This window comes from Mustela lutreola, chromosome 14 (genome assembly GCF_030435805.1).
Source record: "Mustela lutreola isolate mMusLut2 chromosome 14, mMusLut2.pri, whole genome shotgun sequence".
Taxonomy (NCBI): Eukaryota; Metazoa; Chordata; class Mammalia; order Carnivora; family Mustelidae; genus Mustela; species Mustela lutreola.
The window spans coordinates 10,171,781-10,195,918 of record NC_081303.1 but is presented as its reverse complement, the minus strand read 5'-3'; the positions used below and the strand labels follow the sequence as shown (position 1 = coordinate 10,195,918).

Here is a 24,138-nt window from a genome sequence, read left to right as displayed (position 1 = left end):
AATTGATGGAGACACCCAGGTGCCCCCAAATGGGAAATTTAAAAAGTCACCTACTTTAGAAAATTTATTTACTACAAACATTCCAGAGGCTGTTCTAAAAAAATGAAGATGTGTGATTTTTTTTAGGTTTTTCAGGTTTCTTATCACTATAATATCAAAAAAAGTTTGAATCATCTCTTGGCTGGACCATCAGAGATGCTAAGAATCAACAGGTGACTAAACCAGACCACTGATAACGTCCCCTCCAAATGTGAGTTTCTACACCTTGAAGCTATGGGGGAATCGGTGGCAATCAAGCCATTAATTTCCCTATTTTATCCTCTTGTGGGGGAAGAAATCAAGAGCTTCCCGCTAAACTAACTGTACGATAAGATTATGGTCAAGTTGAAAACATGCACAGGAAAAGAATATGGAAGGAAGTGCACTAAAATATTACAATGATCACATTATGATGATGCATTATTGGAAAGGATTTTTCTCTATTTCCCTAAAAATTTCCTATATATATTACTTTATTATAATAAAAATTTGAGATAAAAACTTTTATTAGTCTCCTGTTATGGCTATTTTACATAAAATTATGAAATACATTCATTCATAAGTACTATGTATTTATGTAAGAAAGGGAAAGCCAGTTTTACAGATTTCCCTGGGTTTTATTTCCTGCTACTAATCACTGCTTTGGCACCATTTAGTGGTTTTCTTCTAATTACAGATATTTTCCTTGTACAACACAATCTCCTCAACACCCCTCCCCCCACTTACCTATTTGCATCAGAAATCTCGGCTAGTAGCAATCTCCAAAGTACCTCTTGATCTACAGTGCTTATTTCTTTCTTTATTTTTAAAAAGATTTTATTTATTTGAGTGAGAGAGGAGGCGCAGAGGGAGAGGGACAAGCAGACTCCCTGCTGAGTGCAGAGCTCAATCCCAGGACCCCGAGATCACCACCTGAGCCTAAATCAAGAGTCACCTAACCTAAATCAAGCCACCTAACCGACTGAGCCACCAAGGCGCCCCAATCGGTCTACAGTTCTTTGATAGCATTGAATATTAGCACAAATTAGAACAACCTACTCCCTCCTCCCACCTTCCCCAACGCCGGAGTACTGAGGAAAAGTAACAGACAACAATACGTCACATCACCAGCTACTTCAATATCAGAACGTAATCACCCCCACACTGTCCCTCCCATTCTTCTAAGAAGCTTGGCACAGTTGGATTCTGAATGCTGTGACATCTCAGGGCTCCTCTGGAACCAGGATGACACAGTTACAGTTCAGATGGATGGACAAAGCATGTGGGTAATACCGATGTTGTTCTACTAATTAGGCAGTTCTTTCTGGCGTTTCAAAGACAAAATCTCTGAGACTACTTAACCAATTAAAAATACCGAGAAACTGTGATTTGGGATCTTTGGGACTTGTGGTTATGTCTGGTGTGGTCTGACATTTTTCATCCAAGATGAAATGACTCAGTAGAACCATTATTTTGTTTTGGCCGGCTACCAAGCAGTACTGACCACATGGAGGCTTCTCACCACCATTCATTTACCATTAAATCACTGACCACAGAAAATGCAACTGGACGTTCATTTGTGGGTGAGTTTCTTCATTCTGCTGAATGAACAGGACTGAATGCAATCCTAAATATTTAAATGCCTATGTATTTAAATATTTGATGTTCACAATTTTGACTATCTTGAGCCAAAATAGGATGTTTGTTTGTTTGTTTTTTCAGTTTCCTTGTGTCTCTGAATGCCTGGTACCTGGCACATGGTAAATGCTTGATAATTATTTGATGAATGAATGATTACCAGCTCACAAATGGTTTTTAATTACTTTTATTTGCTGGAAACAGGATTTTTGAGTACATGAATCAGACCTATTGTAAAACTCTTCTCTCATTTCTGTCTGCGGTGCTTTGCAAGCATGAATTTTCCACTATTCTGATACTAGTTTTCGCAAGAGCAAGAAGAGACAGCGTAAGAAACGTAATTAGAACCAGAATACTGCTTGGGCCCACAGGAAATGGTAGAGCAGGTCCTTGAACCCCAATATGTCAGTCTTTGTTCTCAGTGCTGACGTACAAAGTGTAAACTCCATGCCTTCCAAGAGTTTTTGGTTTTTTTGTGTGTGTTTTTTTTTTTTTTATGACAGAAGCAAGTTTTAAGACAGAAGTAAATTGGTAATTACAGATTATGTTGAACACTACAGACAAAACACAAAGGTTTGCACTGTCAAATCAGATTGGCCAGAATCAGAGATCTTACCTAGTATCAAACCTCCAAGGATAGAGAGTCACAGACACAGGTGAGACATGGGGCAGTTCAGGACGGCAACGTCATCTCTGAGATGCTTTCTTGCCACATTAGGACTCACTCTGGCCCAGATCTAGAACATCAGGTCTCCAAGTGCTGTGGGTACTTGGAGGACGAGCAGCCCAGAGCAGGTGTAAAGAACAGAGACTTGGAGAGAAGTAAGCGGGACATAGTGGGAGCCAGCAGGGAAGCCAGTATGTGATCAGGGACAATGGCAGTAAGTGATAGGCCTGACCAGTTAGGGCCTTGTCAGCTGTGGTAAGTGACACTACTTTGGGATTTTCTCCTGAGTGAGTTGGGCACCTCAGCAGCACGGTTCTGAGGAGCGGAGTGGTGAGCTCTGATTTAACCTCTTTTAAAAGCATCCTTTTGCCCATCGTGTGAAGAGTAGACTGCAGGGGCCCAAGTGCAGGAGCAGAGAGTTCAAAGGCCGCCATGATAGTTCAGGGAGATGGGACAGTGGCTTGGACCAAGGTGGTGGGTATGGAAGCGGCGAGAAGGGGTCAGCTTTTCATCTGAAGGCAGGGTTCAGAGTCAGTACAGAGTACAACGGATGATCTTTTTCAAGTCCAATTTTACAATCTCCGGTTTTCAAAACGCCATGCTATGGGGATTCATCTTCCTCACCTTGGTCCCCGTACCTGGGCTCCCGAGGGTGGGGTCTGCTCCCTCCCCAGGGTCAGTCCCACAGCTCCATTTGGCTCTCGACAAGGTATCCACCCTTCCTACCCTCTTGGGTGTGGCCTCTGCTGTCCAGCTAAGGAGAGTCTGTTCTACCGTCTTTGGGTCATTTTCTGAGTTGTTTACACAGATACGCGTGTTACCTCGTATCTGCGAGACAAGCTTAGCTTGAGGTCCTCCTACTCTGCCATCTTCCCAGAAGTCCCATGTCTGACTTCTCTTGCTCAACACGTTCTTGATGAAATTCATCCATGTCACATGTGTGTTGTATTTTGTTCCTTTTTATCACTGAGTAGAGTAGTGGTCCAAAGTATTTATCTATCCATTCCCCAGTCAATGGACATTTGGGTTATTTTCAGTTTTGGGCTATTATGATTAGCGCTATCAAGAACATTTGGTTACAAATCTCACGTGGGCGTAGACTTTCATTTTTCTTGGATAAATAGTTATCAGTGGGATTGCCAGGTTGTAGAATAAGTGTATGTTTATCATTATAAGACACTGGCACCATTTTCCAAAGTGATATTTCCACCAGTGATGTGTGAATTATAGCTATTCTAAATCCTTACCAGCGTTTAATATTTCAGAATTTAAAACTGTAGCCATTCTCATGGTTGTGTAGTAACACTTTCAGCTCCCCAGTGGGTAGAGATGTTCATCATTTCTTATGTGCTTTTTGGCCATTAATACATTCTCCTTTGTGAAATGTCTATTTAAATCTTTGGCCAGCTTAAAAATCGGGTTGTTGCCTTCCTAATATTAGTTAAAATAGATGTTACTGTATTCTGGATACAATGTCAAATAAATTATTTGCAAATATTTTCCCCCAATCTTTGATCTGCATTTGTTTGTTTGGTTTTTAACTGTGTCATTTTGGGTAAAATTTTCTAATATTGATGAAGGAAATAATTATTTGTTGTGATTTTTTTTTTAATGGTTCATGCTTTTTGTGTCTTACCTAAGAAATGTTTGGCTAACCCAACATCACATGGTTTTCTCTCTGTCTTCTTCCAGAAGTTTATCGTTTTAGCTCATCTATTCAGGTCTATGATCCACTTTATGTGTGGAGTAAAAGAGTGCTGAAGTTTGTTTTCTTTCTATTCAGATTTATAGAAATGATGATCCTTTCTTTGTTGTGTTACTTTGGCCCCTCTGTTGAAGACAGAAGTGTGCTTCTATGTCTGGATCCTCTGGTTTGTTCCATTGGTTATAGGTCTCTCAGTACACAAATGTCACACTGTCAAGATTACTGTGGTGTCATGGTAAATCTTGCAATCAGGTCGTAACAGTCCGCCCTGGCCTTGATTTTCCAAAATTATTCTGTTTATTCTAGCTCCTTTGTTTTTCCATGCAAATTTCTGAATCAGCTCATAAACTTCTTCAAAAAAGCCTCTTATGATTTTGATTGAGAATGTACTTAATCTATTAATCAAAGAACTGCCCTCTTAATGTTATTTTGTAATCCACAAACATATATATCTATCTGTTTAACTCTTAATTTCTCTCTATAGTGTTTGCTCTTTTGGTTAAGTTTTGCCTTCATTTTGTTAAATTTATTCATTATTCTACTTTTATGCTCTTTAAATGGCATTTACTTAATTTCATTTTTCTTATTGTTGATTTCTAAGTATAGAATACAATTTATTTTTTCATGTTGACCTTGTAGCCTGTGATCTGGCTAAATTCACATATTAGTTCTAGCAACTTTTTGGTAAATCTCTCTGGATTTCCTACATGAAAAATCTTGTCTGAAACAGAAAGAGTTTCAGTTTTTCTTTTCCAAACTGCATATCTTTTATTATTTTTTCTTACCTTATTGTACCAGCTAGAATTTCAAGTAAATGGTGAATGGGAGTGGTGAATGCAGGCATCTGTGCCTTGTTCATGATTTTAGATAGAAAACACTGAGTATGAGTTTAGGCTTGAATTTTTGTAGCTGCCCTTGGGCAGCTTGACAAATTCCTTTTATTCCTCATTTGCTGAGTATTTTTCTCTTCGATGGGTATTGAATTTTTTTCAAAAGCTTTTCCTATATTTACTGAAATGATCATACGGGTTATCTACTCTGTTCTGTTGATGTAATAAATAACAAAGCACATTGATTGACGTGAGCCAACCTTCAATTCCTGAAATAAACTCCACTTGCTCATAATGTATTATTCTTTTTAACATGTTGCTGAAATTGATTTGGTAAAATCTTATGAGGATGTTTTACAACTATGTCAGTAAGGTCTGTTCTTTTTTATAATATGATTGCCTGGTTTGAATAGTAGAGTAATGCTTGACTGGAACGTGTTATCTCCTGTGACATTTCCAAAACAAGTTTTGTGTAGAACTGGTACTATTTCTGCCATAAATATTTGAGAGAATTTGCTAGAAAAGCCATCTGAACTTCTAGTTTCCTTTATGGGAAAGTTATTAGTTATAAATTTAATTTTCATCATTGATATGGAGCTATTCAAATTCTCCAGATTTTCTTGGGTCAGTTTTGGTAATTTGTGTGTCTCGGGGAATTTGTCATTTCATCTAAGTTGCCCCATTTATTAGCATGAAGTTGTTCCTTTATTAGCTTTTAAAATGTCTGAAGGATAATGATAAACCCTCCTTTAATCTTGAAGTTGGTGATATGTCTTGATCACCTTAGCTAGAGGTTTATCAATTTTATTGGAAAAGACTAGTTTTTTGCTTTCAGTGATTTTCTCTATTTTCTATTTCACTGATTTTTGCTCTTCATAATTTTCTTTCTTCCATTTATCCTGGGTTTATGTTGCTCTTTTTTTTTTCAGCTTGTTAAGATGAGAATTTAGATAATTAATTTTAGGTCTTTTTTTTTTCTTTTCTAGTATAAACATTTAAAGTTTTAAATGGGTCTCTAAGCACTGCTTACCTGTATCCCACAAAGTTTGACATCCTGTATTTTTATGAACATTCAGGGAAAAATAATTCCCCCTGTGGTTTCTTCTTTGATTTGTAAATTATTTAGAAGTAGGCTGCTTAGGTGGCTTAGCCTGGGTGGCTCAGTGGGTTAAAAAGCCTCTGCCTTCGGCTCAGGTCACAATCCCAGGGTCCTGGGATTGAGCCCCACATCAGGCCCTCTGCTCAGCAGGGAGCCTGCTTCCCTTCCTCTCTCTCTGCCTGCCTCTCTGCCTACTTGTGAGCTCTGTCAAATAAATAAATTTTTTTAAAGTAGGTTGCTTAATTTCAAATATGTGAGGATTTCCTAATTATCTTATTCTCAATTGATTACTGACTTGATCACTTCTTTAATTTTTAAAATTTTTTTAATTTACTTTTTTAGAGAGAAAAAGAGAGCAGGAACAGTGGGGAGAGACAGAGGGAGAGGGAGAGAGAGAGTCTTAGGCAGGCTCCACACTGAGCACTGAGACCGACATGGGGCTCAATCTCATGAACCTGAGATCATGACTTGAGCTGGAATCAAGAGTCAGACACTTAACTGACTGAATCACTCAGGTGCCCCTTAATTCTTTAAAATCAGAGAACATGTCCTATATGATTTTAATTTTTTAAAATTTACTGAGACTTGCTTTATGGTCCAGCACTTAATCCATCCTATTGAAGTATCCATGTATACTTAGAACACGTATTTTGCATCTGTGGGTGTATGTCCTATAAATAGGCCACAGTGACTGACGGTTGATCTTCTACGTCTTTGCTGACATTTTACGTAGTTGTTCTATCAGTTATTTAGAGAAGGTTGTTAGAAGTTCTTCTATGATAAAGGAGTTATCTGTTTTTCCTTTCATCTGCCCATTTTTGCTTCATGTCCATTGAAGCTCTGTTATTAGGTACACAGACATTTAAAATCTTTATACCTTTCTGATGAATTGAACTTAAAAAAAAAAATCACTGTATAATGTCAAAATCTCACTCACATAGGTCTTATTTTCCTAAGTTCTTTTAGTTCTCCTTTCCAAATACTTTAAATTCTCCACGATTCCACTTAGGTTTGACCTTCAAAGGCTCTTGACCTCTCCACGCCCTTCCCACTGGTACTGAGACACTGTCCTGTGCTCCCGGCTCCCACACAGAAGATCCTGGAAGGACAGGCCTTCTTAGTAAAGGAAGAATTGTTTGGTAACCTGTCTGTCAATAAAATGTGGGTATTAACCCCTGTCACAGCTGTCGAGTTTCGTGATATTCCAAATGTGCCAAGATTATCTGGGGCAAGTTGGTAATTGTAGAATATGAAGTGGTAGGATCAATGCTGAGTGATTTTAAATGATCTATTTCAAGAGCAACGTCAGATTTCATACCGCTCTTCCCAAGTAAGGGGCTGAGGGTTAGTATGTACTTGGACTAAAACTCAAGCAAATGGTGACTAGACACCTGCTCAGAGGTTTTGATGTTTTATTTAATTTTAGAGCATTGTCACGTTATTGCATTATAAAGCAAAAAAAGCAGAAATCGTTTCATTTCTGAAACTACCGCAGAGCACTCAGCAATGGGACATTCATCCCTTGAGCTTTGATTTTCTAGATGTATTCAATACCTATAAATATCTATGTGCTTTGTTCCCCTCAGTCATTTGGGAAACCACAAAAAAGAGAGTCATACCCCAAAGTTCTTATGCATATCGCTCTAATTTGAATAAATTATACACAAGGACAATTTATGTGCGTAAAGCAAAATGTGTATAGGGCTCCGACAGCACAGTGATCTCTATTGATCCAGCTGCTCTAAATGTGTGTAATTTTCCAAGGTTGCATCAATATACCTAAGGAAGGGCCAAAGACAAAGTAAAACGTTGGGACCCGAGCACCTACTATGATCAACTGCCCAAACCCGTGGCGTCACTCTGGTAGACAGCCACCTACAGAGCAAGCAAAACCAAATATGCCTTGGGTGCGCACCAAGTAACACGTGAATCCTCACAGTTACCACATTTAATCCTCATAAAGAAACAATTTGCTGTTGTTGCATTCCTCCTGTGGCTTTTAAACCAGGCTTTAAAAGGTTCAGCTACTCGGCCAAGCCCGCACAGCTGTTAAGTGGTGGCTTTGGGATTCAGATACCTGAGATGCGGTGTTTGTTCTACTTTGCCAGAAAAACGTTCAGATCAAGAGTTGGCAAACTTCTTCTGCCAAGGACCAGACAGTAACTATACGGAAAACATAGAGTTTCTGTCTATCACAAGGACTCAACTTCACTCTTGTAGTGAGAACACAGCCAGAGACAAGATGTAAATAAATGAGTTTGGCTGTGTTTCGATAAAACTTTATAAAAACAGGTGGTGGGCGGGGTTTGGCCCAGAGGTTGTAGATGGCTGATTAAAACAGACAGAAGGAATTGGGCTCTACAGGTTCTACTTTTCTATCCTTCCAGAGGCATTTTTCCTTGCTGCTCCACTTACCCTACTGAATTATATGCACTAATTACGATTTCACTGTAAATTCACCTTCCTGCTCCTGTCTGCTCCACAGCACCAACTTTCCTTTCCCTAGCACAAATTCTAGCTTTGTTGATAAACACTGTCGAGCAGTGATCAACACCTTTTTTATTTTTAAAGATTTTATTTACTTATTAGAGAGATAGAGAGACCACAAGTAGGCAGAGCAGCAGGCAGAGGAAGAGGGAGAAGCAGGCTCTCTGCTGAGCAGGGAGCCTGATGTAGGGCTCGATCCCAGGACTCTGGGATCATGACCGAGCCGAAGGCAGCTGCTTAAGCAACTGAGCCACCCAGGTGCCCCAACACCTTTTTTTAAAATAAGGACCAACTCAGGAAAAAAATAAGGTTTTTCTCCTCTGAGTAAAAATAGCTTTATTGGACCCCAAAATGGAAAAACAATGTAAATATTCTGTGCTTTACTGAATAGTTTTAAATGCTAATGAAGTTACAGAGATGCTAATACACAGGCAACAGAGCCATCTTTCCGTCTTCTACTCCTTAACTCTATATAGTGCTTTAGGATTTAAGACACGTCTTCTAATACATCATTTCATTTCTCTTTGAGGGAGGATCATCGTGGAAAAACTGACACAGAGGTTAGGTGACTCATCTCGAGTCGATGCCCAATTAGGCACAAAACTCTACCAAATCCCACTTCCTTGCCTGCCTCCTGTCTCCTCCTGCTTGAAGCCTGGCCTCCATCTAAACCCACACGCTTAGATTAGCAGTTCTGAACAGATTCGTCTCCTGGTGGGGGCCCAGGTAGCTTTGTCCCCTTCGGGCTTCTGCTTTGTCGAACCGAAAGCTGCATGACGTGAGACCAGACACTTTTCGGGAAAACCAAACAGGGCATGAAGCTCTCCGATCTCACTGCTTTATGGGATCATTCTCTCCAGACACTCATCTACACTCTTACAAATAGCCATTTTTACAATTCTTGGACGGTTCAGTCAATGTCAGGTTCGTTCTTATTATTTTACTATCTTATTATCTTATCTATTATTATTATATGTGTACTACTTGTTCTAAAAGTTAGTTTTATTCTCCCCCAATAAACATAAATTTTCTCTGGTCTCTACTTCCCTCTCTCCCCTCTGAGATGACTTTCTTCAATCCATTCCTTTTTCACCTGTCAGTGTTCTCTCGGCAGAGAGTTAGTCCCCTGAATCTGTTGGCCTTTCTCCAACTAATTTTATTTTTTTAAAGATTTTATTTATTTATTTGAGAGAGAGAGAAAGAGAGGATGAGAAGGGGGAGGGCCAGAGGGCGGGGGACCAGAAGATTCCCTGCAGAGTCCAGAGCCCAACGCGGGGCTCAATCCCATGACCCTGCGATGAGGACCTGAGCCAAAAGCAAGAGTCTGATGTTTAACTGGACTGAGCCCCCCAGGTATCCGTCTTCATAATTCATTTTAAAGAGTGTAGATAATGTCTAAGGCGGGCTCCTTACTTGAGCCGTTCCATTGTTGGGTCAAAGCCATTTCTTGCAGATCTGATATTGTTTCAGAATGTTTGCCGGGCCAATCCGCAAAGCAGCCCCAATGTCTTCGCCAAGCACACGCATTAGTTTAGGACCTGCCCAGTTGCAGGTAAGGGTTTTTAGCTACAAGGAGCAAGGGGGAGCAGAAAGCCCCCCCCCCGCAGCCTTACCCCCCCCCCCAACTCACCTCTGCAATCAGGTCATGGAGCTCTCCTTCACTCGGGCAGCAGCCTAGTGACCTGATGATTGTTCCGATCTCTCTGCAAGGAAAAATGGTCAGAAGTTTCAGAATACAAACTTGGAAAAGCATGCCCGGTGTCCCTCGAAACTTCAGGGCAGAGGTCGCCCAGCAAACAGTGCACTCGATACGCAAGCCTTGTGAGGACAGGAGATACTTTCCAGGAAAAGGAAAAGGCAGCCAAGCAAACCAAAGGGAGAAGAAATAAGTGCTTGTATTGATTAGCAAATGCAAGCCCTGCCTGAGCCAAAACCCAGGAAGTTCTAGAAAACAGAAAGGGGGGTGGGGTAGGAAAAAGAAATGCCAGCCACTTACTAGGCGAGTTTTAAGTTAGTTAACTCTTTTGCACCTCAGTTTCTGCATCTGTAAAATGGGGACAGAGGTCTGTGTTGAAGTGCACATTCGTGGCAGAGTACTTAGAAGCGTGGCCTCTAGTGTCCGATTGCTAGAGTCAGATCCCAGCTCAAGGCCAGGCAGGCTAATCTCTGGCTACAGAGGCGGACCTGGTGGGGAAAACACAGCATCTTCCTTCAAATACTTAGAAGGGGGCTGGGCATAGCCTCAGAGTAAAATAATACGAACTACCATAATACAAAACATAGCTCTTGAGTAGCTCCCCATAAATATTAGTTACTCCCCTGACCCCTGTAATAATGTAATTTAATTCAGCAAATAGCCTAAGAAGAGTATGAATTACATTCGGTATTCTCTAGATGCTAAGACCGGGTTTGCAATAGATTATCAAATATTTCCACTTAAAATTACTAAAATTAAAGTTGCAGTACTGGGACGTGTACTTAATTTCACAAATATTCACTGAAGTCATTTCTTTACCATTCTGGATAGTTTCAGTGGCGTATATTCAGTCACTATTTTACTGAGAAAACCTTTTAAAGAAGAATATCCGGGTTCTTCACTTACAGAGGCTGAAGGATGCGTATCAATAGGAAAACCGAAAGTCAGTAACTGCGGAGAATGGGATTAATTTTCATTTATTGGTCTCCCTTCATCATAAATGAGGGCCCGGTGAACATGTCATGGCTTCCTGCTCCCTGCCTGCTGGACCACCGCAGTCCTGACACCTGTGCACTGCTTTCCACGCCCCCGTCCCTCATGAAAGGCAGGACGTGAACGTGCAGGTGGACGAGACGCTGAAGCATCCTGTAAGACGCCACTTCCAAGAAGTCCCCAAAGATGTCCCATGAATCTGGCGAACAGCAGTGTAGTAAATAGATCATTGAACATCAGACCCCTACTGTGCACGTTAGAACCAAGGGTTAATGAGGCACAGACGAAAGCATGACTTGGTCAGTATTCACAGATCTAGACCCTCTGTAACCTTCTAGGTCTATGTGCATCAGAGAAGCATCCCCTGCATGACGGGGACCAGAAGCTCTTGCAGGCACGTGTGTGGGACAGTGGCCCCCACCTCCATCTGACCAGCAACCACCGGGCAATGTGATCAGTCCAAGTGAAAACAGGCTGTAAGTGTAAAATACACACAGATTTCAAAAAACTGAATACAAAAAAAATGTCAAATATCTCACTGATCATTTTTCAACTGACACGTTGAAATGACTCTATTTTAGACAATGGGGTTGTATAAAACACAGTGTTACAATTAATTTTCCCTGTTTTAACAGTACTAGAACAGTACTAGGTCAGGCAGGCTAATCTCTGGCTACGGAGGCGGACCTGGTGGGGAAACATTACTAGTACCCCCCTCTTACTGGAAATGGCGAGGAACCGCTGGCATCAGAGTCAGCGTGTGAGGAGAGAGGTGCGGCGAGAGAAGAATTGCTCTGCGCGGGTCAGCAAGGTCATCCATGCCCCCGGTGCCTGTCTGAGAAACTGCAAACCAGAGTGAACTGAGCCCAGGACAGGGGAAGGGCTACAGCGCTAGCTGGGGGTAGGGCCCGACCTCCCCTGAGACAGGACACCTGCCACACTGTGATTCGGAAGAAGGTCTGGCCAGGGACAGCTCTGGGAACAAAGCCACAGCAGCACAAGGGCTCCCCTGAGAAGAATGTGCTGGCAGGAAGAGACCAGCCAAGGGTCCAGTGAAGAAGCTTCCAGAGCCCGGCCCTGACCCAGGGGTCCAAGGGCCGGCCTTAAACACAGAGGGGAGGTGCCAGAGCACTAGGCGAGAACTCCACGGATCCTCCGAGGGCCGCGTCCAGGGAGTGAGGAAAGACATGGGGAAAAGTGGGCGGCATCTTGTGTCAGGTGCTGCTGAGACTTCCAGCGAGTTCTGAGAAGCGCCCTTTGGGTTTAGGAAAGGAATCAGTGGTGATTTTTTTGATGAGGGAAGCTGCTGTCGAAGGCAGTGCAGAAACCAGATTGTCCTGGGTCCGGGGGGGTGGATGCTGACGTGAGAGGGAGGAAGTGATGACTGGAGGAGACACGGGGTCAAGGAAGTTTCTGTAGGACCAGAGAGAGGGGAGCGCACGTGGCGGTGGATGGGCCTGGCTCCCCGGGGGCGGGGGTGCTGGTGCTGGTGCTCAGTGTGCGGGTGCTGGTGCTCTGTGCTCAGTGTGTGGGTGCTGGTGCTCGGTGCTCAGTGTGCGGGTGCTGGTGCTCGGTGCTCAGTGTGCGCACAGCCGCCCCCACCCGCCCAGGTCCCACCAGCAGCAGCAGCAGGCTGCTCTGAGTCAGAGGGTGGCAGGTCCTTCCTTCTGCCTAGAAAGTTCTCTCTCTCCCCTTCAGTTCCCCTTTGAAGGACCACTCGCCCTCTTTGCCTTTTCTGAGTGAATCCAGCTAGAACCAAGCTGCTTCTTCCTCTACCCCTAAAACATGAAGGCCTGATTGACTTAAGAGGAAAAGGCAAAGCTTCTACGGCGGACGAGTCCACAGTGACCTAAAGAGCGACACAGAACTCAAGAACGCGCCTGCACCCCTACAACCCGGCCCGCGAGCTGCGTCTAGCGGTCATTTCCTCTACACCCGGCTGCTCTGTATTTTCCGTCAACCCTTCAAAATGGCCATTTGCCCCATCCTAGATTCGGGGCCCCTTAACTTTCCACTCTGCTCACTCTACCCATCTGCCATCTCTTGCCTCGAGCTCTAAACCACATGCGCACATCATCTCAGCGGAAGAGCCCTGAGACGCACCGCTATGTCCCCGAACAGACGCCGCTGGTTTGGGCACCACCGCTGACCACCCCCCACCCACCTGCCGGGGCAGCGCGGGCAGCAGAGCTCCACGCCACAGCCTGGGTGGAGGAAAGCCTTGCACCGTTGCGCACAGTTGCAGAGGCTGCCGAGTCCAAGGCCAAGACGTCGTCAGGGTCCGTGTCTGCTGAGAACCCCGGCTTGCGACGGCCCTGTTCTCTGTGTCCTCACACGGCAGACGGTGAGCCCACTCTGGGTCTCTGTCTTCTTTTTGAAGGGCCCTAATCCATCGTGGGGTGCCACTCTCAAGATCACACCTAAACCTCATCACTTCCCAGAGGCCCACCTCCAAACAGCGTGGGGTTCGGGCTTCCTCTATGAATCGGGGAGGGAGGCACACCCTTGGTGGGGGCACTGCCGTGACAGACCCTGCCCGTGTACATTCTAGAAGTCCGGACGTCCCTCCCTTCTTGTCCCTCTCAGCCTCTAAGACACAAAAAACTCCCTTCCTTAAGAAAGCTGACCCCTCTTGGTGTCTTGGAGCTGCAGTCTTGGCTCTTTCTTCCCACCGGTTATAGACACCCCTGAGCGCTCATCTTGCTAAGTGTACTTGTAAGCCCCTCAGTCTCGGTTCTTGTTCTGGACACACGTGCCTCCGGCTCAGCATCTTCATCCTGTCCTTTACCAGTTGCTTCCTCTTTTGCCCTAAAATGTTCAGCTACCTTCCTTCCTCAGGTTGGAGACATTCCTAATAGGTGCCTCACCACACCCCAAGCACGCTCCCCGCTTCGGTCACGCCCCAGCCCTTGCTCTGACTTCCTCCTCTTGCAGCAGTCAGCCCACTGCCCACCCGTCCACTCCAGGCCCAGCTCCAGGCCCAGCCGCCGCAGACCAGCCATGCCCAGCTCTCTGCCAGTCAGTCAGTCTGTCCTGCCTCTGGGAGCCTCTCCATCCTCTCTGCCTGCCACGGCCCCCCGACCAGGACCCCCGGTTGCAACATGACCTCACTGTTAAAACTGTTCCCAGAGGGGAGCCTGGGTGGCTCAGTCAGTTAAGAGGATGCCCTCGGCTCAGGTCACCACCCCAGAGTCCTAGGATCGAGTCCCGCATTGGACTCCTTGCTCAGTGGGGAGCCTGCAGCTCCCCCTGCTTTTGCAGTCGTGCCCGCGGGGTGCCGGTGGGGGGGGGTTGGGGACACGGACTTGAGGAGCAGGCACAGAGAGCACAGCTGGGGAAGGTGGCAGCTCTGGAGGGGCACCCCCCACCCCCGCTCCTGGCCAGCACTCTCTGTGCTCAAACTCTGTCCCCACGGACCTCTTTACTCCTTGCAGCAGCCCCTTGTTGGGGGGCGGGCACCGTGTTCTCTCCATCCCACACACAAGGAGACAACCCGGGACATTCAACAACTTGCCCGGGGCCACACAGCATTTCAGCAGCGGCTCCCCCAGGAGCAGGAGACCCGAGCAGGTCGGACCCGGACGCAGGACAGCAAGACAGACAGTCAGCAGACTAACTGACCTGGCTGGGAACCCACAGCTCCTCCGGGAATCGCCCCGCAGCTCACTCTCACCGCATGCCCACCGGCAGGCTGCAGGGGGGCGCGGCCGCAAGTAGCTGTGCAAGGGTTTGGCTCTGCCCTCAGCGCTTCAAATATCCTTACCTGCTTACACCTGACAACCGCCCGCCCGGGGAGGAAGGCGCCTGCTTTGAGTCTACCGAGGAGGAAAACAGGAGCACCGGGTTAGGCAACTTCCCCAGAATCCTAGGAAGTCGTGGCCGTGGGACCCCACCCTCACCCCTGTGCAGCTCCACCTCCAAGAAACCTGGCCGAGGATTTCCGGAGACTTCCAGGTGAACTTGAGTGTAACAAGGTGCTGCCCAAGAACACCAGAAGCTCCACCCCGTGGGAGCCGTGAGGACAGATCCAGGGCTCAAAACTGATGACCTGAGGGACAGACTTGGCCAGCAGATCAGGTTATGTTCTCTAGGTGGGCCACCAGTACGCGTCCTCAGAAGTGTCACAGGCCTGGTCCCTGTGGAAATCTGGGTTTATCACTCCTGGAAAACAGTCATTTACTGTAGGCATTTATCTGCAAGAGGCAGGGGAAGGAGCCAAATGACCTCTTTAAGTTCTCCCCAGCTGCTCCGATTCCATTATATTCAAACACGCACACACACACCTGTGGCTTATGTCAGTGAAGGTTCTAGTTCTTAGAAGGCATACACTGGAGTATTGGGGGGGGGGAAGTCATAATGTCCACAGCTTACTTTCAAATAGCCCAGCAAAATTGAAATAATAATAAAATGTGTGTGTGTATTAGAAAGAGAGAACACAAGCAAAAGCAAATGTGGCAAAATGTTCATAATTGGTGCATCTCTTGTTTGGTGCATCTCTTGTCTGTAAGTGTAAAATTTTTTAAATAAAAAGTTTTCATTTAAAACAAAACAAAACATACAAGAGTGGGCACCTGGCTGGCTTAGTTGGAAGAGGGCTTGACTTGTGATCTTGGGGTAATGAATTCGAGTCCCACCCTAGGTGCAGAGATTACTAAAAAATAAATGTACTTTAAAAACAAACAAGGGGTGCCTGGGTGGCTCGGTGGGTTAAAGCCTCTGCCTTCGGCTCAGGTCATGATCCCAGGGTCCTGGGATCGAGCCCCACATCGGGCTCTCTGCTCAGCAGGGTGCCTGCTTCCTCCTCTCCCTCTGCCTACTTGTGATCTCTGTCAAATAAATAAATAAAATCTTTAAAAAAAAAAAAAAAAAAGATAAGCACACTGAGAATGAAAACCAAGGTGATAAGAAGTAATAACAGAAATCCTGCCTCATATAAACTATTTAAAACCATTAGGCATATACTGCCTATCATTTTGGCTTCAGAACAGGTAAAAGTATCTGGAGAAGCTGGAGCCCGGTTCGTCCCTGACCCCACAGTGAGGAGGGCTGCACGGTGACCCACTCCGGGCGGGGGCAGGACAAGAGGAGGCAGGGGAGGGAAATTAGAGAAGCAAAGCCGCCTCTGAGCTCCTCTTGTTCTTACGCATTTCAAAATACAAGACCAGAGGCACGGTCAGCCCACGATCCCAAGAGCTGCTCTGGCTAGGGTTCTGGTGCCAGGCAACCAGGACTGCAGGTGGAGGCGTCACGTGGGCCTCCAGCACCCCAGATGGTGCCAGGATGGGGCTGAGGTCCTGGCCAGAAAGGAAGACACCTCACAGCTAACCCGTCAGCCTCAGGAGTCGTGAGGCTTCTAAACTGAGCTAAGAAAAAACAGAGAGGGGGGAGGGGCAAGGAAGACCCAAAGCCAGAAAACCGTGAGGGGTAGAGTTCCTGACAAAGGGGCAGGGGTCTCGGAAGGAGAAAAAGGGAAGGGAAGCAGGAGGCAAACTGTAGATTTCAGAGACAAGGAATGGAAATCCCAAGACTTCACGATGAAAACTAAAGAAGTTCAATAATAAGAAATAACAAAGAGAGTAGAGCACTGGGACATTAAAACAAAATTATGAAATAAAGCAACACAATTACCCACATTAGGACTGATTGAGCTATTTCACGTCTACTAAATGGGATTTTGAATCAAGTGAAATGATTGAAAATTATTTTAAAGTAACGTTTAAGGGGTGCCTGGGTGTCTCAGCCAATTAAGCATCTGACTCTGGATTTCGGCTCAGGGGATGATCTCAGGGTCCTGGGATCCAGCCATGAATCTGGCTCTCTGCTCAGTGGGGAGCCTGCTTCCCACCCCCCCACTCTGCCTGCCTCTCTGCCTACTTGTGATTCTTCTCTCTATCAAGTAAATAAACAAAATCTTAAAAATAAATAAATAAAATAAAATCTAAAAAAAATAGTAAACTAACTTTTACGACGATTGTAACATTTTAAAATCATTAAAGTATTTACAATTATTTAAGTCGCCTTTTAAAGCAACCAGTTAGGAACTTCCTGAAATCAATGTAGTGAAATAAAACTAAAAGAGTTTTTGGATTTTAATACTTCCTTCCAAAGCGTTTTTGGAAGAAAGTTCAGGGAAAAGCCAGAAAGAAACTCATCTGCGTACAGTGGTGGGTGGGCTCCTACCGACCCGCTCCCCAGAAGGGAGAAGCCCTGACGAGCAGCATCTGCGTTTCCACCGAGTCTACACCGTCCCCCACCCGGGGGCCAACTTGAAGCTGCGCAAGCACAGCCGCTGGGGGAGGGTTTGGGAAGAGAGACCCCCAGGGGTCCCCACCACGCACCTGCCTGGCCCCGGCACACGCGTACTCACTGCCTGGCAAGCATAAAGTCAAATACATTGACCTGCAGTTAGAAGTGGTCACCTTTGAGTATTTAGTACCTTTTCATTGTTCATAAACACATTCGTGTTGCATTTTATACAGAACAGACTGAAAACGTGTCGGTCACTGCGTGAGTCTTGCACATCGTCCTCGTGCAGGGAGGGGTCAAGCTAATCTGGGCGCGGGTCTGGTGTCACTGTGAGTGCTGCCCCAGCGAGCGCCTTGGGTTTTTAATACGATTGCCTCCTAAATTCGTGCAATTTACGTTTTACAGAAATCAGTCACCCGGCTTGCAGAATTCCTGAAAACGTAACCATCGGCTCTGGTGAGCTGTGGTTTGGCTGCAGAGCGGATTCCCCTGCGCTGAGACAGCTCCTGGCCCCCAGGTCCCTGGACAGGCTCCCCTCCGGACAGCCCACTTGCGTTCACAGAATGGAAACGAAATACATTCCTTGTAAAAACAGCAACAACAACAACAACAACACACACACACACACACACACACACACACACACTTCTCCTCGGGAAAATTTTTCTTCTTCTAAATCAAGTTCATGGGATTTTCCTTTTTTAAATTGCTGACGCCTCAATTACACCATTTCACATAAAGTCTGTAGCATCTGCAGAGCCGTCCCCTTTGCCGGAGCGAGTGTTTGCGAACCAACGCCAGAAGTCTTTATGGTTCGATACTAACAATCGGCTTCGCGCTCGCACTATCGATAACGTGATAAACACGGGGACAAAATCGGTTCAGAACACAAGCGTCACAATAAAGTCGCCCAGTAGAGGCATCTTCCTTGAATCCGCGGGTGCAGTATCACGGTTCTGACACGAGGTGGCGCCCGTGCCACGGAGCTCGGCGGAGAGTCCTCCGTTTAAGGGCAGTCTAAGGTCAAAACCGTGCCCGTGACAAGGGACACAATTCTTTTTTTTTTTTTTTTTTTTTTTTTTTTTTTTTTTTTTTAAAGATTTTATTTATTTGATAGAGAGAAATCACAAGTAGACGGAGAGGCAGACAGAGAGAGAGAGGGGAAGCAGGCTCCCTGCTGAGCAGAGAGCCCGACGCGGGACTCGACCCCAGGACCCTGAGATCATGACCTGAGCCGAAGGCAGCGGCTTAACCCACTGAGCCACCCAGGCGCCCCAAGGGACACAATTCTGAGAGAGAGAAGATAAGGCCAAGTTCTTTACCTCCTCTACGGGACAGCTGATATTCAGCTAAGTATGAGAGAATGTTGAAAGCAATTCAAAAATGTCTAAGAAGGAACAAAAGCAGGATTTGAAAATGTTTTTCATTTATTTCATAAATATTTGCCCAACCCTACCACAGGCCAGGTACCATTTGCCGGGCAGCAGACAACAAAAGGAGGACCTTGACTTGGCAGAGGGCGTTGTCGGAGACTGACCTTCTTTTGCAAAGCCATGAAGAAACCAAAATAATGGCTAGACCTCCTTATTCAGACAAAGACTCTACTCAAAAAAAAGGGGGGGGGGTACTTATTTTCCTGAAGGTCTCTCTAACCAAGCGCGGATCATTTTTCCACTGCTGAAAGATGCTTTCCAAAAAGCTCTGAGTTCTAACCTGTTATTATTATTATTATTCTATTATTATTATTATTCTAACTTATTATTATTATTATTTATCCTGCCTCCTATGTGCTAGAGTGTGCAGCCCCCAAGTGAAGAATTCAGATTTTGGTGTATCTCAGGGAAAAGTCTCTATAAGATACCAGACATTACACAGATAATAAATAAGTAATTCAGGGGCATCTTTACTCTTGTCCTAGGCAACCAAGTGCGGGAGAAAGCGTGCACATACACAGGTCTATGTGCGAGCCTCAGGCAGTGGGAAATACCATGAAGAAATGACGTCCACCATCATCGTTACTATAACCGCGTGAGTCCACTGGGGCAGCCACAACGAATGGCCACAGCCTTCGGGGGCTGACGCACAGAGACTTATTTGCTCACAGCTCTGAAGGCCGAAGTCCAGGATGGAGATGGCGGCAGGGCGGCTTTCTTCTGAGGCCTCTCCCCTGGGCTCGCAGACGGCCGCCTTCTCCCCGTGTCCACCACCACCTTTCGTGGCCACCACTTCTCACCCGGACGGAAGTCACCCTTATATAGTCACGGCTTCGGCTCCCACCAGCCACCTGCATTCCCTCTCTTAGCAGTCAGAACAATCTTTTAAAAAATGGAAATTATAGTACGGCACTCCCCTGCCTAGAACATTCCGGTGGCTCCCCACTGCACTGATGTCTGGGAGGCTCTGCCTGAGCCGGACTGCCGGCCGCCCTGACTTGGGCTTGCAGCCGGGCCCCCAGCCGCACACCTGGCTCCCCACCCTCCTGAGCTGATCTCGCAACACTAACCCCGGCCCCTTCAGAGGACCTCTATGTTTGCTCCCCAGTTCTTCACGGGCTGGCTCCTTCGAATCTTAAAGATCTTAACCCAAAAATGGCCTCTGGAGAAGCTTGCCCTGACCAGAGGTCTACACTGTTTCATCCCACATCACCACGCCCTCATTCGCTAACATGTCATCTTCTACCTTCCTCCCAGCAATGTGCGACACTGCCCTGTTTTATTTCCCTGAGAGCACTTGTTACTATCTGAAATCTGTCTGCTGGGATATTGTCTGTTTCTTCCCTCAAATGTGAGCCCCAGGGGGCTCCGTCAGTGAAGCGGCCAACTCTTCATTTTGGTTCAGGTGATGAGCTCAGGGTTGTGGGGTCGAGCCCCAGGCCAGGCTCCATGCTCAGCGGGGAGTCTGCTTAAGATTCTCTCTCCCTCTCCCTTCCCCCTTCCCGTTCTCTTTCTTAAAAAATAAAATAAAATAAAATGTAAGCTCCATGTGGACAGAGACGACCCTTCACTGCTACATTCTGACACTTAAAACAGACTCACACTTGATAGGGACTCATTATACATCTGTTGAATAATACATGACTTTGTAGAACACTTTAGAGATTGAGAAATGCCTTTCAATTAAAAAAGAACTTTCATTTAATTCTCACATCAATCCGTGTTATAGTTCCCATTTTAAATATAAGGAAACTAGAACTTGGAGAAGGCATTTGACTCACTCTCCAGCAGCATAACTAGCCTAAGGAGCAAAGCTGGAAGTTGGTTCTACTGTCCGACTCCTCAAGAGTCTGTCGCTTAGGACTCTTGGCAGTAACATCTTCTTAGGACAAATCATGGTGGTTAATGGGATTTGAGGTGAAAAGTAGTGGCAGAGAAAAAGACCCAGATGTGGAACAGAACAAACATGGCTTTTGAATACTTCTCGTGGACCTTTTGATTATAATAAGGGCTTAATAAATGTTTACAAGATTCATTAACAAAAACATTTTTCCATTGTTGTGAAAGGGCTAAGTCATTCCAAGTTCTACACTGCCAGATGGCTGCTCACTGTCCAAACAAAACCAACAAAAAGCTCACTGTCCTGGAGTCTTCTTTTTAAAAAATAACACCGAAACACCATTTGGCAAACACGACAGTAATCCTTGTTACGAATAAGATCAATCAATGAATGCTAAAACCAGTGGGCAAAGTTTAAGGAGAAGGAAATTCTGCAGAGTCTTGTAGTATCTGCCCCAAGATGTTTACTAGTTACAAAGGGAAAAATAAAAACCTTATAGTGGGGAACCCACTATATTTTCCCCCTCGGTGGGAAAATTAAGCAAGTGAACAAGGTTGACATCACCAGTCATGAAACCTAACCACATCAAGTGCCCCTGACCTGCTCCTCTGAGAAGAATACAAAATCATTCCTCTGGCATTCCTGCCCAGAATGCATTACTTCGATCTGTGCATGGGAACACCTGGATAAGCCCAAACTGAAGGGCGTTCTACAAAATCACTGAGCAGGACTTTTGATTCACATGTATCCAGGTGACAAAAGGGAAACACGGGGGAACTGTCACAAGTTGGAGGGCTGACCCCGACAACTAAATGCAACCAGGATTCTGTGTTGGCAGAGAACAGAAAGAGTAAGAAAGCCGGTGAGAGTCCCAGATCTTTGCTTCCGTAATTGTGCGACATCTGGTTAGGGCGTGACCATCAGGAGAAGGTGGGCAAAAGCATACGCAGGAATGCCCGGCACTATTTTTGGTGTTTCTGGAACTCTAAAATTAATTTCAAAATAAAATGTTTTTAGAAACACTGAGATTAAGTTTTAAAATAACATTTATTTAAAATTTTTCAAATAAAAAGCTATTTTAAAATAACAATTAATGCTTTTTTTTCCTCTGTGGTCAAAGAATGGAGAGTTCTGGTTAATCAGATATTTTTAAAGACTTACCACTTTTACACCTCAGAGATATTAGCCGTTTTGCAATATAACGTTTTCTCAGATTGTCACTCATCTCTTCTTTTCTGTGAAGGTACTTTTACTTGAAATTTTTGTGATGTGGCTGAGTGGGTCAGTCTCAGAGCACATGGGGGAGGGGCAGAGGGAAAGAGATTCTCAGACTCTGTGGTGAGCACTGAGCCCAGAACCCAAAGTGAGGCTCGATCTCACGACGCGGAGATCACAACCTGAGCCCAAATCAAGAGTCTGACACTTAACTGACTTCTTCCCCATTCCATAAGTGAACTGTCCATACGCACTTGGGATATTTCTGGATTTTCTGTTCTATTTCATTGTCTTTTATGCCACACTCTCTTCATTGTAAAGGATCTGTAATGTCTTACTATCAAATAAAGCTAAACTAACCTCCTTTCTCTTTTTTATCAGCAATTTCCTGGCTATTCTTGCTTATTTATTTTTATATGAACATGAAATTCACTTGTGTAGCTCCAGGAAAGATCTACTGGTATTTTAACTGTGACTGTGTTGAATTTGTAAGTTGATTTAGGATTACTTGACATCTTTATGAGTTCAAGTCTTCCTTTCCCACAAACATGGTATGTCTCTCCATTTGTTCAACTCTATTTTTGTATCTTTCAGGTTTTCCTAAGCTAGCATTTGTAAATTTTTTTGTTATATTTATGTCTGTAAATTTTAGCTTATAAATGGGTCTTTTCTTCTGTTTTATATCACTTGACTGGCCGTTATATAGTTGAAGGCTCTTGATTTCTGTGTATTAGTTTTTTTTCCTACTACTTTATTGGACTTTTTTTTTTCCCTGAGGTAATTTTTCCATTGGGTCTCTTGGGTTTTCTAGAGATTTCAGGTCTGCAAATAGGGATAGTTGTCATTCTCTCTTCTCTCTTTTCTACCTTCTACTATGTCATGCCCAATATTTATGCCTCCATACGTATGGAGGCAAGTATGACTTGTCTAATTGTGTTAGCTAAAACCTCTAATACTAAATTTGGGGGGCCTGGTTGGCTCAGTTAAACGTCCCACTCTTGATCTCAGCTCAGGTCTTGCCCTCGGGGCTGTGAGTTCAAACCTCGTGTTGGGCCCCATGCTGAGCATGGAGTCTACTTAAAAAAATTCTAAATAATAATGGCAAGTACGGATATTCTCATTTTGTTCCTGATTTTAACAGAAATGTTGATTGTCCTTCCCCATTAAGAAATTGGATTTTAGGCAGAGATATTTCACGTGAAGATATACATATTTTCAGATCTACTTTATTGAGTGTGATGGTTGATTTTATATGTCAGTTTGGTTGGGCTTCAGGGATGCCCTCACAGCTGGTAAAATATTATTTCTAGGTGTGTCTGTGAGGCTGTCTCCAGACGCGATTAGCATTTGAATGGCAGGCTAAGAAGATAAGAAGACTGCCCTCACCCAAGCAGGTGGTCATCATCTCATCCAATGGAGGCCTGAGCAGGAAAAAAAGGGTGGAAGGGCAGATTTACTGACTTTGCTTGAACTGAGATACCAATCTCCTGCCCTGGGACACCGGTGCTCCTGCTTCTCCGGCTTTTGGACTCAGATTTACACCATCAGCTCCCCTGATCCTCTGGCTTTCAGACTGAGCCTGAATTACATCAATGGCTCTCCTGGTTCTCCAGCTTACACACAGTAGTCATGGGACTTCTTAGCTTCCATAATTGTGTGAGCCGATCCCTATAATAAATCGCCTTATCCCCTCACTCTACATATAAATATATAGATACAGATGCAGATACAGATGTAGGTATAGATGATACAGACAATTCTAATTGCTTCTGTTTCTCTGCAGAATCTGATGTATTGAGTCTTTAAAATTATGAGTGTGTATCGAATTCGGTCGAATGCCTCTTAAGTGTCTATAGAGATGATCCTATGATATTTCCTCTCAGATCTATGAATATAATTAAATATATTAATACACCTCCCAGCATAGCACTGTTCTTTCACTCCTGGAATAAATCCCATTTTGCTTTAATACGACCCTGCATTTTGTTGCCGGCATTTCACTTATAATCTATTCATATCTAATCTAATCTAGTCTAATCACTTTTAATCTATTCATAATAATGAATAATATCTAATAACTTATAATCTATTCATAAAGTAAGATTGTTCTGGAGGATTTTTAAAATTAAGTTATTGTTATCTGTATTATAGTTATCTCTGAAAAAGAATTTGGAAGTTTGCCTTCATTTCTTATTTTCGAGAAGAACTTGGTACAAAAGTTTTTTTCAGGTTTGATAGAATTCTCCTATGAAAGCATCTGGATGGAAGGCT

General features: G+C 44.5%; 1 protein-coding gene across 11 annotated transcripts in view; it reads right to left on the bottom strand.

Annotated features, from left to right (window-relative positions):
- The window catches only part of EFCAB2 (EF-hand calcium binding domain 2), a 108,672-nt gene that overhangs the window by 12,131 nt on the left and 72,403 nt on the right, over positions 1-24,138 (bottom strand). For 10 of the 11 annotated variants that reach the window (XM_059145214.1, XM_059145217.1, XM_059145218.1 and 7 more), the window contains 2 exons: positions 11,555-11,607; positions 10,075-10,147 (listed from right to left, as the gene is read on the bottom strand). In XM_059145214.1, the coding sequence (XP_059001197.1) occupies positions 10,075-10,147; positions 11,555-11,607 (126 nt within the window). The remainder of the gene's footprint in view (positions 1-10,074; positions 10,148-11,554; positions 11,608-24,138) is intronic. The other variant, XM_059145219.1, reaches the window with a different exon arrangement.